This window comes from Sebastes fasciatus, chromosome 3 (genome assembly GCF_043250625.1).
Source record: "Sebastes fasciatus isolate fSebFas1 chromosome 3, fSebFas1.pri, whole genome shotgun sequence".
Taxonomy (NCBI): Eukaryota; Metazoa; Chordata; class Actinopteri; order Perciformes; family Sebastidae; genus Sebastes; species Sebastes fasciatus.
In genome coordinates, this window is record NC_133797.1 from 25194177 (window position 1) to 25209255 (window position 15079).

Genomic DNA, 15079 nt, shown 5'->3' on the forward strand with positions numbered 1-15079 from the left:
TTACCAACACCTATATCGGATTTGATATGACAAAATTGTCAGACTTGATACATCATTAGTCATCTGAATAAGTCAGAACACTGCATCTCGTTATTTATGATTTCTTTATTTGTATATTTAATTTGTTTTTTTCTATATCCTTTTTAATTAAATTGATCGTTAACTAGCCTACTCCTTTTGAGTATGGTTCTTTTTCAATTTAAAAAAAAAAAAGTAAAAGTACAATGGTCGCTGAGATTTGTTTGCTCGAGGTAAAAAATCTCTAAACCAGAAGTTTAAAATATCACACAGAGAAATTAGCGATATAATACCATAAACATTCGTGGTCTCAACAAACTTTATTTCTGTAATTGTGCCACAATTATTGTGACTTTTTCTTTCATGTCAAAATACTATAAAAACATGTCACCCATCTAAACTTCTCTCCATTTTATTTAAACATTTTTTTGAGAAAACCACAAGATTTCAGAATTCTAGTTTGTTCATAATTTGCTCTTTGGGTAATTGTGTCAAAAACCAACACATTTTACGCATACAATAATTAGAATATTGCTGTATCATCCAATTCAATCCAATCACATTAGGTTGTAAATCTGTTAGACTCCGATTGTCCTTAAATTGATCCTTTAAGTAACTTTAAAGAGAAAAATAATATTTGTAGACCTCCTGAAAAAGAGACGTAAACTGTGTGATAGCCTATATTCTCTGTATAGGCTGGTGTGAAGTAGATTATATGAAGTATAATTCATGTTTTAACATGATAAAAAAAGAAAAAAGATAGCCCAGAGACCTAGATAAAATAACAAATGTAATGACTGATTAAATGAATAACATCATAAATGCACATTAGATATTAAAACTCAATAACCAGATGACTGAATAACTGAATAACATTTGAGAAGCTGGAATCTGTGAAATTACATAATTAATTGATAAATATTTGCAGATTCATTTTTCTGTTGATTGATAATTAATTAACTAATTTATTCAGCTCTTAATTGCTCACAGAAAGAGTACTCAAGAGTAACTTTTGAAGCTGATTGGCTGTCCTTATCAGAAAAATGTACTTAACGTTTGAAAAACAAAAGTATTGATTGTGCAGTAAAATGTTCCCTGTCAGTGTTTTACTATTATATCTGATGTTTCTGGATTAATATTACTGCTGCATTAATGGGTATGTTGCATTTTACGGCTGTAGATGTTTAAGGTTGTGTTCATTTTAACTCCTTTATATACTGTTGGCTAGTTTAATCTACAGCAATGCATGATGGTCTATAAGATCATCGTTAGTTTTTAGCGTTGCTGTCCTGTGAGAACCACGTATCTCTAAACAGTCGACTTTTCATTGTGTCAGAAAAATGGCCCTGAAGATTAATTCTGAAGACAACAGGTTTACATTGTATATTGCCACTGAATATGTATATTTGTTCTGTTATATGACAGTGAACCTTTTCATTTAAATATCATCAGTCTACTCAGCTTGATTGACAGGAGAGATGATCAGAGGGGCAGAGTTTTTACCACCATTATTACGATAAGGACAGAAGTATGGGAAGAGTTTCTCAGTGAAGCAGCAGCCAGTAAAGGAGTAGATAAGAGCTGCAGCATCTACGTCATAAAAGGAGACCAGACCCTCCTCATAATCTACAAACACCCCCACCTTCTGAGGCTGAGACTTCAGAGAGAGAAGAATTGAAGGCCCAGCAAGAGCTTTGTACTCATTTCCATTTCTCAACCATATAATCCAGTTACCATTCTGAGGGTTAAGTCTAATGCTTCCCTTCCTGTTGATCGACTCTCTGGCCACTCCTAAGTCCCAGTTAGTCTTTCCTTTAACTTGAACCTCAAAGTAAAACCTGCCTGAAGAGAAACTCTGCTTTCCGAAAACACAAACACAATAAGAAAATCTCTCTGGGTTGTCTGGGAGATTCTTCCTCACATCACCATGATTCACTTGTTTCCCATCATCAGACAGGATGAGATCAGGATGAGCTGTATCAGGATCAAGTGTCACATTCACTGCATACTGCTGGATCCTCTTCAGCTCAGCCTCAGCGAGCAGCTTCTTTATCTCTTTATTGAGTGTCTCCTCCAGCTGAGCCACAGCTTTCACCACAGTCCCCTCATATGATGGACGGACGCTGACCTCTGTCCAGTCCTTGGTGGCTGGAGCAGCTTTCAGGGACTGGATACTCTGGAGAAGATGGAGTTGGTCTTCAGAGCGTGAGAGCTGCTCCACTTCAGTCCTTCTCTTCGTCAGCTCAGAGATTTCCTGTTCCAGCTCTTTGATGAAAGCTCCGGCCTGTTTTTCTGTTGTTTTCTGCTTCTCTTTGATCGTGTCGATGAGATTGGCCTGGCCTCTCTCAACAGACTCCTTCAGAGCAGTGAAGACCTGAACACCTTCTGCTATCTCTCTGTCTGCATCTTCCTCACTGAGGTCAACTGAGTGTTTGATCTCCTGAATCTTCAGTCGTCTCTTCTGGATCATCTGCTGAATTTCAGCCTCTGTCTTCCCCAGCTCCGCCTTCTTTTCTTTATATTCTTCTTTCAGAGGAACAACATCATGCATCTTGTGGTCTAGAACATGGCAGAGCATGCAGACACATGTCTGGTCGGTCTTACAGAACAGCTCCAGAGGTTTATCGTGCTTCGTACACATCCTGTCTTCCAGGTTCTCCACAGGGTCGATCAGCTGATGTCTTTTCAGACGTGAAGCTGTCAGATGAGGCTCCAGGTGAGTCTCACAGTAGGAGGCCAGACACACCAGGCAGGACTTCAGGGCCTTCAGTTTGGTTCCAGTGCAGACGTCACAGGGAACTTCTCCTGGTTTGGACACTTGTTGCTCTGAGCTGCTGCTGGTGGATTTCTGTTGAGCTGACTGTCTGAACTGAACAACCATCTCAGAGATGAAGGTGTTGACCTTTAAATAAGGTCTTATGGCAAAATCCTCTTTACACATGGGACACAGGTACCTGTCACTAGTATTCCAGTGTTCATTGACGCAGTTTTTGCAGAAGTTATGTCCACATGGTATACTGACTGGATCAGTGAACACATCCAGACAGATGGAGCACAGAAACTGATATTCATATTGCAGATTGCTGGCAGCAGCCATGTCTATACACTGAGAACAAAAGGGAAAGTATTATAAAATATTTTAGATCACATTTATCAATTATTTCTATAAAACAAATATCAAAGTATGATTACTGCAATAGTGAGAAACATTATTTTGAATTCATAGGTATGTTTCATTTAACTGAGATGTCCATCTGACAAGTGTCATCATCAGTGCTCGAAGTGGGCCGGTACGCAGCGGTACACCGTACCAGCACTTCTACATTTTATTCCTTGGCAGCTTCAGCTCCAGGCAGCATCTCACAAGCTGCCTGTACTCTCCTCTGACCTCTCCATATCATGTTCACCTCCTTTTTGTAAAATAATTAGTGAACTGTTTGTCATAACTTAATTGTGAACAAATAAAATTAATGAAACATTAAAAGTTTTCTGACTTTTCTGATTTATAGAATACGATTTTAAAGGACGAACATTTCCAGAAGAATTAAATGTTCAGAAGAAGGCTGTGATAAATAATGAGAATAATCATTTAGCTAGTAATAATAATGGTCCAAAATGATGTAAAATGCGTAGATTTAAGTCAAAAAGCATCCTGACTGGGACTCTGCTCCTAAAACCTGAATGAAGAGCTCACACACCTCAGCTCTGCATGTATACCTGCCTGTCTGGCTGGCTGCTGTTGATTCCAGCCTATAGACATCCTATAATATATTATAGAGAGATGCTGAAGGCTACAAATAACACAGGACAGCACTTTAAGTATTAACACTATATACAGACACACCACCTTAACCCTATAATGTTCCAGTGTGAATATTATTGGAGTATTATAGGCCTACTATAGAAGATGCATATAGCCCAAGTATATATAGCAATAAAATCACAACTGATTATGACTGACACAGTTTAACATGCTTAAAGAAATTATGAATAAATAGGAATAAGTCGCAAGAGATTGCTGATACCGGCAGATACACACAACATGTGAATAAGAGAGTACCAACACTGGTCAATATGAAATTAAGAGTGTAACTTCCTGTTTGATTAGAGCTGTAAGTTTTGTGTTATTGCTGGTTGTTGAAACACAGTAAATATTATCAGCTGCACTCACCAGTATTTGAGTCTGTTGTTGTTGAGAAAGACCTGATGAACTCAGTTTAATATTTCTTTAGACAGAAACACAGAGACTTGTCTCGACTGCAGCTCTCTGACAAACATGCAGTTTCATTTCTGTAATGTGACGTTGAAGCTCTCCTCCTTCCAGTGTTGCTCCACCTCTTACAGCAGCTCTGTTTGTGAGGATGTGTTTCCTCCACCAGGACAGTTTTCACAAATAAAAAGTCAATCCCACATGTAAGAATACATCTTAGGGTCAGCAGAAACCAGCAGCCACTTTACAGTCCTCTACAGCTCTGCAACAATCATACTGTCTGTCCAGATTTCAGCTCACTGTTTGTCCTGTAATGTTCTAACCTTCTCATGTAATTCTTGTATTTGCTTCGTTCCTATTAGTTGTTGCTGAATCAGACCAGGAAGTTGAGTGGTGTGTGCAGTCTGTGCATGCCTTTAACAAACTCTCCTCCCTCTGATGTGTGTTGTCATGCTCACATCTAGTGGCCAAAGTTGAGAAACACATCCAACCTGTGAAAACCTTTGTGACTTTGTGGACAAGACTCCAGTTTCAAAATAAAACACTCAAACAAAAAGTTTCTTCTTCTGCACAGGATTTTATTGCAGTGATGACTGACTAAATGAATAACAACATAAATGCATATTAAAAATGAAAACCCAATCACCAGATGACTGTATAACTAGTAAAAATAAAGACCATTAATCATTCACTTAATGCTAATTAAATGTTTAAAACCAACAACAGCTGAAAAGATGTAGGCCTATAAAACAGAATTAAAGCTCTCATGCTGCAACTAACAATTATTTTCATTATTGATTAATCTCTTTGTGCATACAATATCAGAAAAAAAGTCACAAATGCCCATTATGATTTATAATTATCCAAAGATATTTGATTTAATATGATAGAAGACCCAAAAACCATCAAATAATCACATTTGAGAAGCAGGAATTTGTAAAATTACAAAATAATTGATAAATATTTGCAGATTCATTTTTCTGTTGATTGATAAATTAATTATCTAATTTATTCAGCTCTTAATTAATCACAGAAAGAGTACACAGAGTAACTTTTGAAGCTGAGTGGTTGTCTTTATCAGAAAAATTTACTTAACGTATTAAAAGTAAAAGTGTTGATTGTGCAGTAAAATGTTCCCTGTCAATGTTTTACTATTATATCTGATGTTTCTGGATTAATATTACTGCTACATTAATGTGTATGTTGCATTTCACTGCTGTAGATGTTTAAGGTTTTGCTAATTTTAACTCCTTTATATACTGTTGGCTAGTTTAATCTACAGCAATGCATCATGGTCTATGAGATCATCATATGTTTGTAGCGTCGCTGTCCTGTGAGAACCACGTATCTCTAAAAAGTCAACTTTTCATGGTGTCAGAAAAACAGCCCTGAAGATTAATTCTGAAGACAACAGGTTTACATTGTATATTGCCACTGAATATGTATATTTGTTCTGTTATATGACAGTGAACCTTTTCATTTAAATATCATCAGTCTACTCAGCTTGATTGACAGGAGAGATGATCAGAGGGGCAGAGTTTTTATCACCATAATTAAGACCAGGACAGAAGAATGGGAAGAGTTTCTCAGTGAAGCAGCAGCTAGTAAAGGAGTAGATAAGAGCTGCAGCATCTACGTCATAAAAGGAGACCAGACCCTCCTCATAATCCACAAACACCCCCACCTTCTTAGGCCGAGACTTCAGAGAGAGACTGACATCAGGGCCAGCAAGAGCTTTGTACTCATTTCCATTTTTCAACCATATCGTCCAGTAACCATTCTGTGGTCTCCGTGTGATGACTCCCTTCCTGTTGATCGACTCTCTGGCCACTCCTAAAGTCCATTCAGTCTTTCCTTTAACTTGAACCTCAAAGTAAAATCTGCCTGAAGAGAAACTCTGCTTTCCTAAAATAAAAACATAATTAGAAAATCTCTCTGGGTTTTCTGGGAGATTCTTCTTCACATCACTGTCATTCACTTGTTTCCCATCATCAGACAGGATGAGGTAGGGATTAGCTGTATCAGGATCAACTGTCACATCCACTGCATACTGCTGGACCCTCTTCAGCTCATCTTCAAGCAGCTTCTTCATCTCTTTATTGAGTGTCTCCTCCAGCTGTGCCACAGCTTTCAACACTGTCCCCTCATATGATGATGTACGGACGCTGACCTCTGTCCAGTCCTTGGTGGGTGGAGCAGCTTTCAGGGACTGGAAACTCTGGAGAAGATGGAGTTGGTCTTCAGAGCGTGAGAGCTTCTCCACTTCAGTCCTTCTCTTCGTCAGCTCAGAGATTTCCTTTTCCAGCTCTTTGATGAAAGCTCCGGCCTGTCTATCTGTTTTTTTCTGCTTCTCTTTGATCGTGTCGATGAGATTGGCCTGGCCTCTCTCAACAGACTCCTTCAGAGCAGTGAAGACCTGAACACCTTCTGCTATCTCTCTGTCTGCATCTTCCTCACTGAGGTCGACTGAGTGTTTGATCTCCTGAATCTTCAGTCGTCTCTTCTGGATCATCTGCTGGATTCCAGCCTCTGTCTTCCCCAGCTCGGCCTTCTTTTCTTTATATTCTTCTTTCAGAGGAACAACATCATGCATCTTGTGGTCTACAACATGGCAGAGCATGCAGACACATGTCTGGTCGGTCTTACAGAACAGCTCCAGAGGTTTATCGTGCTTCATACACATCTTGTCTTCCAGGTTCTCCACAGGGTCGATCAGCTGATGTCTTTTCAGACGTGAAGCTGTCAGATGAGGCTCCAGGTGAGTCTCACAGTAGGAGGCCAGACACACCAGGCAGGGCTTCAGGGCCTTCAGTTTGGTTCCAGTGCAGAAGTCACAGGGAACTTCTCCTGGTTTGGACACTTGTTGCTCTGAGCTGCTGCTGCTGGTTTTCTGTTGAGCTGACTGTCTGAACTGAAGAATCATCTCTGAGAACAAAGTGTTGACCCTCAAATCAGGTCTTGTGGTAAAAGCCTCTTTACAAATGGGACACTGGCACCTGTCACTAGTATTCCAGTGTTCAGTGATGCAGTTTTTGCAGAAGTTGTGTCCACATGGTATAGCGACTGGATCAGTAAACACATCCAGACAGATGGAGCACAGAAACTGATCTTCAGATTGCAGATTGCTGGCAGCAGCCATGTCTACCCACTGAGAACAAAAGTGAAAGTATTATAAAATGTTTTGTTGCACATGTATTAATCATTTGTATGAAACAAATATCAAAGTATGATTACTGCAATAGTGACAAACATTATTTTGAATTCATAGGTATGTTTCATTTAACTGAGATGTCCATCTGACAAGTGTCATTATCAGTGCTCGAAGTGGGCCGGTACGCAGCGGTACACCGTACCGGCACTTCTACATTTTACTCCTTGGCGTACTGTGACTTTTTCATGCGTACCGGAGCTTCTCAAAAGCTGCCTGTCCTCTCCTCTGCCCTCTCCATATCATGTTCACATCCTTTTTGTAAAATAATTAGTGAACTGTTTGTCATAACTTTAAAAAAAAATTAAAATTATTGTGAACAAATATAATTAATGAAACATTAAAGGTTTTCTGAATACGATTTTAAAGGACAAACATTTCCAGAAGAATTAAATGTTCAGAAGGAGGCTGTGATAAATAGTAAATAATCATTTAACTAGTAATAATAATGGTACATAATGATGTAAAATGCGTAGATTTAAGTCAAAAAGCATCCTGACTGGAACTCTGCTCCTAAAATCTGAATGAAGAGCTCACACACCTCAGCTCTGCATGTATACCTGCCTGTCTGTCTGGCTGCTGTTGATTCCAGCCTATAGACATCCTATATTATATTATAGAGAGATGCTGAAGGCTACAAATAACACAGCTATTAACACTCATCTTAACCCTATAATGTTCCAGTGTGAATATTATTGGAGTATTATAGGCCTACTATAGAAGATGCATATAGCCCAAGTATATATATCAATAAAATCACAACTGATTATGACTGACACAGTTTAACATGCTTAAAGAAATAATGAATAAATAGGAATAACTTGCAAGAGATTGCTGATACCGGCAGATACACACATGTTAATAAGAGAGTACCAACACTGGTCAGTATGAAATGAAAAGTGTAACTACCTGTTTGATTAGAGTTGTAAGTTTTGTGTTAATGCTGGTTGTTGAAACACAGTAAATATTATCAGCTGCACTCACCAGTATTTGAGTCTGTTGTTGTTGAGAAAGACCTGATGAACTCAGTTTAATATTTCTTTAGACAGAAACACAGAGACTTGTCTCGACTGCAGCTCTCTGACAAACATGCAGTTTCATTTCTGTAATGTGACGTTGAAGCTCTCCTCCTTCCAGTGTTGCTCCACCTCTTACAGCATCTCTGTTTGTGAGGATGTGTTTCCTCCACCAGGACAGTTTTCACAAAATAAAAGTCAATCCCACATGTAAGAATACATCTTAGGGTCAGCAGAAACCAGCAGCCACTTTACAGTCCTCTACAGCTCTGCAACAATCATACTGTCTGTCCAGATTTCAGCTCACTGTTTGTCCTGTAATGTTCTAACCTTCTCATGTAATTCTTGTATTTGCTTCGTTCCTATTAGTTGTTGCTGAATCACACCAGGAAGTTGAGTGGTGTGTGCAGTCTGTGCATGCCTTTAACACACTCTCCTCCCTCTGATGTGTGTTGTCATGCTCACATCTAGTGGCCACAGTTGAGAAACACATCCAACCTGTGAAAACCTTTGTGACTTTGTGGACAAGACTCCAGTTTCAAAATAAAACACTCACACAAAAAGTTTCTTCTTCTGCACAAGATTTTATTGCAGTGATGACTGATTAAATTAATAACAACATAAATGCATATTAGACATTAAAACTCAATAACCAGATGACTGAATAACTATTAAAAATAAAGACCATTAGTCATTCACTTAATGCTAATTAAATGTTCAAAACCCAACAACAGCTGAAAAGATGTAGGCCTATAAAACAGAATTAAAGCTCTAATGCTGCAACTAACAATTATTTTCATTATTGATTAATCTCTTGGTGCATAAAATATCAGAAACAAAAGTCACAAATGCCCATTATGATTTATAATAATCCAACGATATTTTGTTTAATATGATAGAAGACCCAGAAACCAGCAGAGAGGCTGTAATCTGTGAATTTTTGACATTTTTGCTTTAAAAAAGTACATAAACAATTAATTGATTAACATTTGCAGATTATTTTTTCTGTTGATTGATAAATTAATTAGCTAATTTATTCAGCACTTAATTAATCACAGAAAGACTACACAAGAGTAACTTTTGAAAATGAGTGGTTGTCTTTATCAGAAAAATGTACTTAACGTATGAAAATTAAAAGTGTTGATTGTGCAGTAAAATGTTCCCTGTCAGTGCTTTACTATTATATCTGATGTTTCTGGATTAATATGACTGCTACCTTAATGTGTATGTTGCATTTTACTGCTGTAGATGTTTAAGGTTGTGCTAATTTTAACTCCTTTATATACTGTTGGTTAGTTTAATCTATAGCAATGCATCATGGTCTATGAGATCATCATATGTTTGTAGCGTCGCTGTCCTGTGAGAACCACATATCTCTAAACAGTCGACTTTTCATGGTGTCAGAAAAACAGCCCTGAAGATTAATTCTGAAGACAACAGGTTTACATTGTATATTGCCACTGAATATGTATATTTGTTCTGTTATATGACAGTGAACCTTTTCATTTAAATATCATCAGTCTACTCAGCTTGATTGACAGGAGAGATGATCAGAGGGGCAGAGTTTTTTCCACGGTCATTAAGACAAGGACAGAAGAATGGGAGGAGTTTCTCAGTGAAGCAGCAGCCAGTAAAGGAGTAGATAAGAGCTGCAGCATCTACGTCATAAAAGGAGACCAGACGCTCCTCATAATCCACAAACACCCCCACCTTCTGAGGCCGAGACTTCAGAGAGAGACTGACTGTACGGACATCAAAAGCTTTGTACTTGTCGTATCTTTTCTGCGACAGTGCTGTTGAAGTGATGATGAAGGATGCTCCGAGGACACTGTTCTTGCTGATATAATAGAGTTTATTACAAACAAGCAACACATGTCATACGGGCGTCTAGAGCGCCCGGAGGTCTCAAGTCGAATCTGAAAGTCCTTCCTTCGGAGCTCAAAGCGCCTCCTTATATCGGGTCCATGGCATGTAACAGCTGAGCTGAGCGTATAACCATGCATGGCTCCTTTGTCCTACATAACCATGCATGGCTCCTTTGTCCTACATATTTATCTTTCAGCCCCATGTCATATCTTGTGACCATATTCTCCACTTATGATTCTTACCCATGTGTTTACCCTTATGGCCTCTCGGTCATGTGCAAGACTTGAAAATATACCACATATTCCCCCCTTCGAGACTTACACAAAGTCTCGAAAAAATAAAAGAAGAGACATACAGGTGTATTCAACATGACAAATTTAACAACCCGCCCTTTTTACCATTGAAACAACTGTATGGAGTCTAAAAGTGAGAGTGAAAAACCTGTCAGGCAGCTAATCTTTCTTGAAATATCCATTGAACAATGTAGACAGGAAAATTCTCTCACGGTCCCTCTGCCAAGGCGACCATACGTAGAACTTCATAACACTGAAATGAGGAAATTTAGCAATTTGTGTATGGAAATGATTTAAGAAAATACATATGGAACTCTCAGCAAATTAAAACAAGACAATGTCCAAAGTCAGGCTGGTCGACCCATCGCACCTTTCTATGGACCTTTTCCTGCCTACCCCACTGTCCCTAAACATCGAGAAAAAGAAAACATCTGAGGTCCCATTATATTTAGAAACCATCACTTGCCAAGCATGTAATACACAAAAAAGACAATTAATTTTTAAGAATACTAATGTAACATCTAAGAGAAGACATAAGACTATATAACGCTGCAGTTTCTCAGCAGCCTTGACTCCGGTATAGTATCGATGACGTCTTGACTCTGGATGTTGTATCGCCAGTCCACGTTCAGAGTTCTTCAGGCCATTCGTATTTTCATGTTTGAAGTGTCTGAATCCATTCAGCCCATCGGAGTCCCTGACAATCTACCACCCTCACAGTGGTCTTCCCCCAATATGTTCTAGAATGAAAGAAAAGAAAACCAGTATCTTTTGCATACATAACAGATACAAATTAAAACATCAAACACAGAATAAGAACACTTCTATAAGTAAAAATGTGAAATTAGAAATCATATAAGAGCACTTCTATAAGTCAAAATGTGAAATTAGAAATCATATAAGTCAAAATGTGAAATTAGAAATCATATAAGTCAAAATGTGAAATTAGAAATCATATTGTTCCTTTGTTGCCATATCCCCCCTTCGAGACTAAACAAAGTCTCGAAAGAGCAAAACAAAATCAACACTACAAACTACGCAAGCAAAAACAGAGGTAAATAATAGGATTATAATCATATGAGATATTTAAAATGGATATTCCTCCACCAATTCGATCTTTATTGCGTCATCCTCGTCCACGTCCGTGTCAGCTTCGTGTAATAATGGCATCAGCGTTTGCTCGCCGGGCAGCACAACTCCAACCCATCTAATTATCATAGCCTTTGCAAAGGTCAACAACAGCGTGCAAAAACAAAACATCACACACAACGCCAGAACGAGCGCTACCAAAACCTGAACTAACACTGCTCCTAGTGGCCCCAATTTATCCTGCAACCAAGCATTTGCAGACCATCCCGCGTCTTCTGATGGGCCAAACGCATCTCTTATGAGCTTCAATGCCCCTATGACACTAGTCATATTATCAGAACTATCAGGAATCAAAGTGTAGCAGGCATCTCCTGTTAAATTTAAAGCAACACATAAGCCCCCTTGTTTGGCCAAAATATAATCAAGAGCCATGTCATGTTTCAGCAACGTCAGTCTGTGACTTCTCTGGGTGTTTGACAACAATTCGAAACCTCTTATGGTTTCGTTCGCAAAGCCTTGCAAGGTGTAGGTAATGTTGTCGATGTGATCTGCCAAGAATGCCACCCCATACCATGGAAATAATCCTATACCCCACTTCTCTCCTAAACTTATTCTCCAATGGTAGGATTCCAACTTGTGAAACTGTGCCAACTCACGTTTTCTCCTACTACTTGAAGCGACATCAGATTGGACCCCCTCTGGCCCTACTCCCTTCTGGATAGTAAGAACCTCATATGGAAGTTTCAACAGTGACATATAACAGCATCCTGTCCACCCATATGGTAGAAATATGTATGCCTTATTACCACAGACCCACCAAATATCCTTGAAATTCCCTATAGTCACATTCCCCGGCAATATCTGATTATGTACCCTTAAAATTGTCTTCTCTTTGTGTTGTGGTACCTGAAAAGATGCTTCATACGAATCATTACTATTCCCACGTTCCATTTTACCCAAGTCCATCATATATTTATCACACTCTGATAACCCCATAAACGTTCCCGGCCCTTCATGAGTTGTATTTGAACAAAAACAGCTGGTAGCTCCCACTGCTGTCACCTCCATTATATCAGGGACCGCTGTTCTGATATCTTCATGCTGATCAAGTACATTTACATATGGTAATTCTGCCAACCAAGAACAAGTCAATCTAGGCTTAAAAAGGTTCATTGCTAAAGCCATCACTTTATCCACTGATGATTGCTGTTGATACAAGAGCCATGATAATGCATAACTTTGACACATAGTGGTTAGTGGTTCTGGTATAGTCTCTAAAATCGAAGGCCATGAGCTTGGCGATCGGATTTTCACCAGACACGGACCATCCGTTTTCACAACCGATCTTACGGAGTGGGTTACTTGCTGAAACCATAAGTTCCTACCTGCCCAAGGGTCTGCGATTTGTAACACTGAAGGATCAAACCCAAATGCCTTCCATTTAGTGTCTCTCTTTTGTATTGTATGGTAATGATCCATCATGTACTCTGGTGTCTGATCAGAGTCAACAAAGGTTTTATCTATGTTTAAACTAGTCCTCTGGGCTGTCATAGATGACTCTACATACTTCTCTTCTATCCTCTGTTCTCTAACTTCAACAATGTCATTACTTCTGTTCACGCTAGGCTCTATTTTTGACACTTGCTTCTCGACTAAATTAACCACATCCTTAAAGGTCCAAGATGTCATATTAGATGTCTGCGTTGTATTTACAAATGTCGTAGATGCCACGGATGTCGTCACTGTTGTAGCATTCATCCCCTTTGAAGTCACAACTAGAGTAGTAGCCAGAGTAGGTGTATGAACATTCTTAGTTGTTTTTGGAACTAATGTAACAAGCTTTATCTGTGTACTAATCACCTTTGGAGTGGTTACTGTAGTAAATTGTTTCTGAACTTCTTTAGTACCCATAGAAACTTCAATAGGCCCCAAATCTTTTATCAGGAGTGACACTCTACGAGTCACACGACCTTTGATCCAATAATTATGATATGGAACAAATTTGAACTCCGGTTCTTCATAAGAACACATGTATTCTCCTTCGTCTTCCCGGGTAACATTACGCAGGACAAGGGAACAATCATCTTTAATTTTTATCCACCTAACCTCATTATACAAAATATACTTCCTCTGACCACGAGGCACAACGTCATCGTCAGGTCTTGTCAACAACAAATCTTCACCACGACTATTTTCCCATTTGGGAAACAAGTTCCCTCCATTATTCCATCTCCCACATTGACAAGGAAGGTAAACTGTTCCTCCTAACCTAGCTCTGATCACAGTACTCAAAGGAGGTGATGTTATAGATATCACCTGAGGCGCCTTTGTAGTTACATGTGATGCATTTATACTTCCAATAGCTTTTGCCATTGAAGGAGTAGATTTCTCTTCCATCTGTCCAGCTTTCATCTGGAGAGTTGATGTCATAGTTGTTAATTCTCTTGTTTCCCCAACCTCTTGGGGGTCTATGCTTTTATTCCCCCCTAGTATCACTAGATACACCACGCGAACTACAAATCCTAACTCGGACCGCTCACTTCCAATACGTCGATCGTAAAAAGAACACCTGTAATCACCTTGATCTTCCTGTTGAGGCTTATATACATAGAGACTACAGTCTCCCTCAACCTTCGCTCTCCTTTTGTCATTAACTAATGTATATTTCCCTAATGGTGCTGTCTCTGACAGATCTAGGATCTTACCATGGCTATCTTCCCACTGAACTCTGAGTTTCCCTTTACCACTATTTTCTTCTGTACACTGACATGGAAGCCGAACTGACTTTCCCAAGGTTGCTTCAACCCTGGTTCTAATAACGGTCTGGTTTGACTCTTCTCCTAACTGGTCTCGGGCTCCTTGGTCTAACTGGATCCCTGGGTTGTCCTGCAGCGGAGTCACCGCCCTTTGATATCTCTGACGCTTTGCAGGCAACTGAAATAGGTCCTGCTGGGTCTGGGACATGTTGAAAGACAATGTCTCTAAATCTTCTGTCCTGTCCATCAACTGCCGAGTCATCTCTGGCATCATCAGGAATGTGTACAGAAACATCAACATTGTCCACAACCTGGGTGATCTCTCCTTCTGAGTTCTGACTCTGGGGATTTTCATGCATCTCCCTCTCTGGTGTGTGTTCTTCCACATTGTCTTCGGGCTCTCTTAAGCCTTCAACATCTTGAATCAGTGAATGTGGCGCCCCTTCACTTGGTGCTTTAACACAATGTGATAAATGATACCATGTAGGAGACCCCTTAACCTGGACCGCGGTTCCAGTACTGCGAACCACTTCAAACAGTCCCTCACGGCGTTCGTTATACCACTTCCGTCTAAACACCTTCACGAACACCTTGTCTCCAGGTTGCACTGTGATCCTTTTTTG

The 15079-nt window shown here is 39.3% G+C and overlaps 2 protein-coding genes and 1 long non-coding RNA gene across 5 annotated transcripts in view; 1 reads left to right on the top strand and 2 right to left on the bottom strand.

Annotated features, from left to right (window-relative positions):
- Positions 1-15079, top strand: part of LOC141764535 (uncharacterized) — a 256854-nt gene that overhangs the window by 5472 nt on the left and 236303 nt on the right. The gene's annotated exons all lie outside the window — the stretch shown is intronic.
- LOC141765298 (E3 ubiquitin-protein ligase TRIM39-like) lies at positions 1472-3115 on the bottom strand. 2 transcript variants are annotated; one of them, XM_074631359.1, is made up of 2 exons: positions 2889-3115; positions 1472-2852 (listed from the first exon to the last, which is right to left on the bottom strand). In XM_074631359.1, the coding sequence occupies exons 1-2, from the start codon at positions 3113-3115 to the stop codon at positions 1472-1474; spliced, it is 1608 nt and encodes a 535-aa protein (XP_074487460.1). The 2 variants fall into 2 exon arrangements, with proteins under 2 accessions (XP_074487460.1, XP_074487458.1); XM_074631357.1 differs by having other exon boundaries at positions 1472-3115.
- On the bottom strand, positions 4786-8829 carry LOC141764534 (E3 ubiquitin-protein ligase TRIM39-like). Of its 2 annotated transcripts, none has more exons than XM_074629829.1 (2): positions 8421-8829; positions 4786-7376 (listed from the first exon to the last, which is right to left on the bottom strand). In XM_074629829.1, exon 2 carries the CDS (start codon positions 7365-7367, stop codon positions 5724-5726), a length of 1644 nt encoding a protein of 547 aa, XP_074485930.1. In that variant the 5' UTR covers positions 7368-7376; positions 8421-8829; the 3' UTR covers positions 4786-5723. The 2 variants fall into 2 exon arrangements, with proteins under 2 accessions (XP_074485930.1, XP_074485931.1); XM_074629830.1 differs by lacking the exon at positions 8421-8829 and having other exon boundaries at positions 5724-7104; positions 7141-7367.

Excerpts from the sequence above, each read along its gene's own strand:
- LOC141765298 (XM_074631357.1), bottom strand. The coding sequence starts at position 3,115 with ATGGCTGCTGCCAGCAATCTGCAATATGAATATCAGTTTCTGTGCTCC.
- LOC141764534 (XM_074629829.1), bottom strand. The coding sequence starts at position 7,367 with ATGGCTGCTGCCAGCAATCTGCAATCTGAAGATCAGTTTCTGTGCTCC.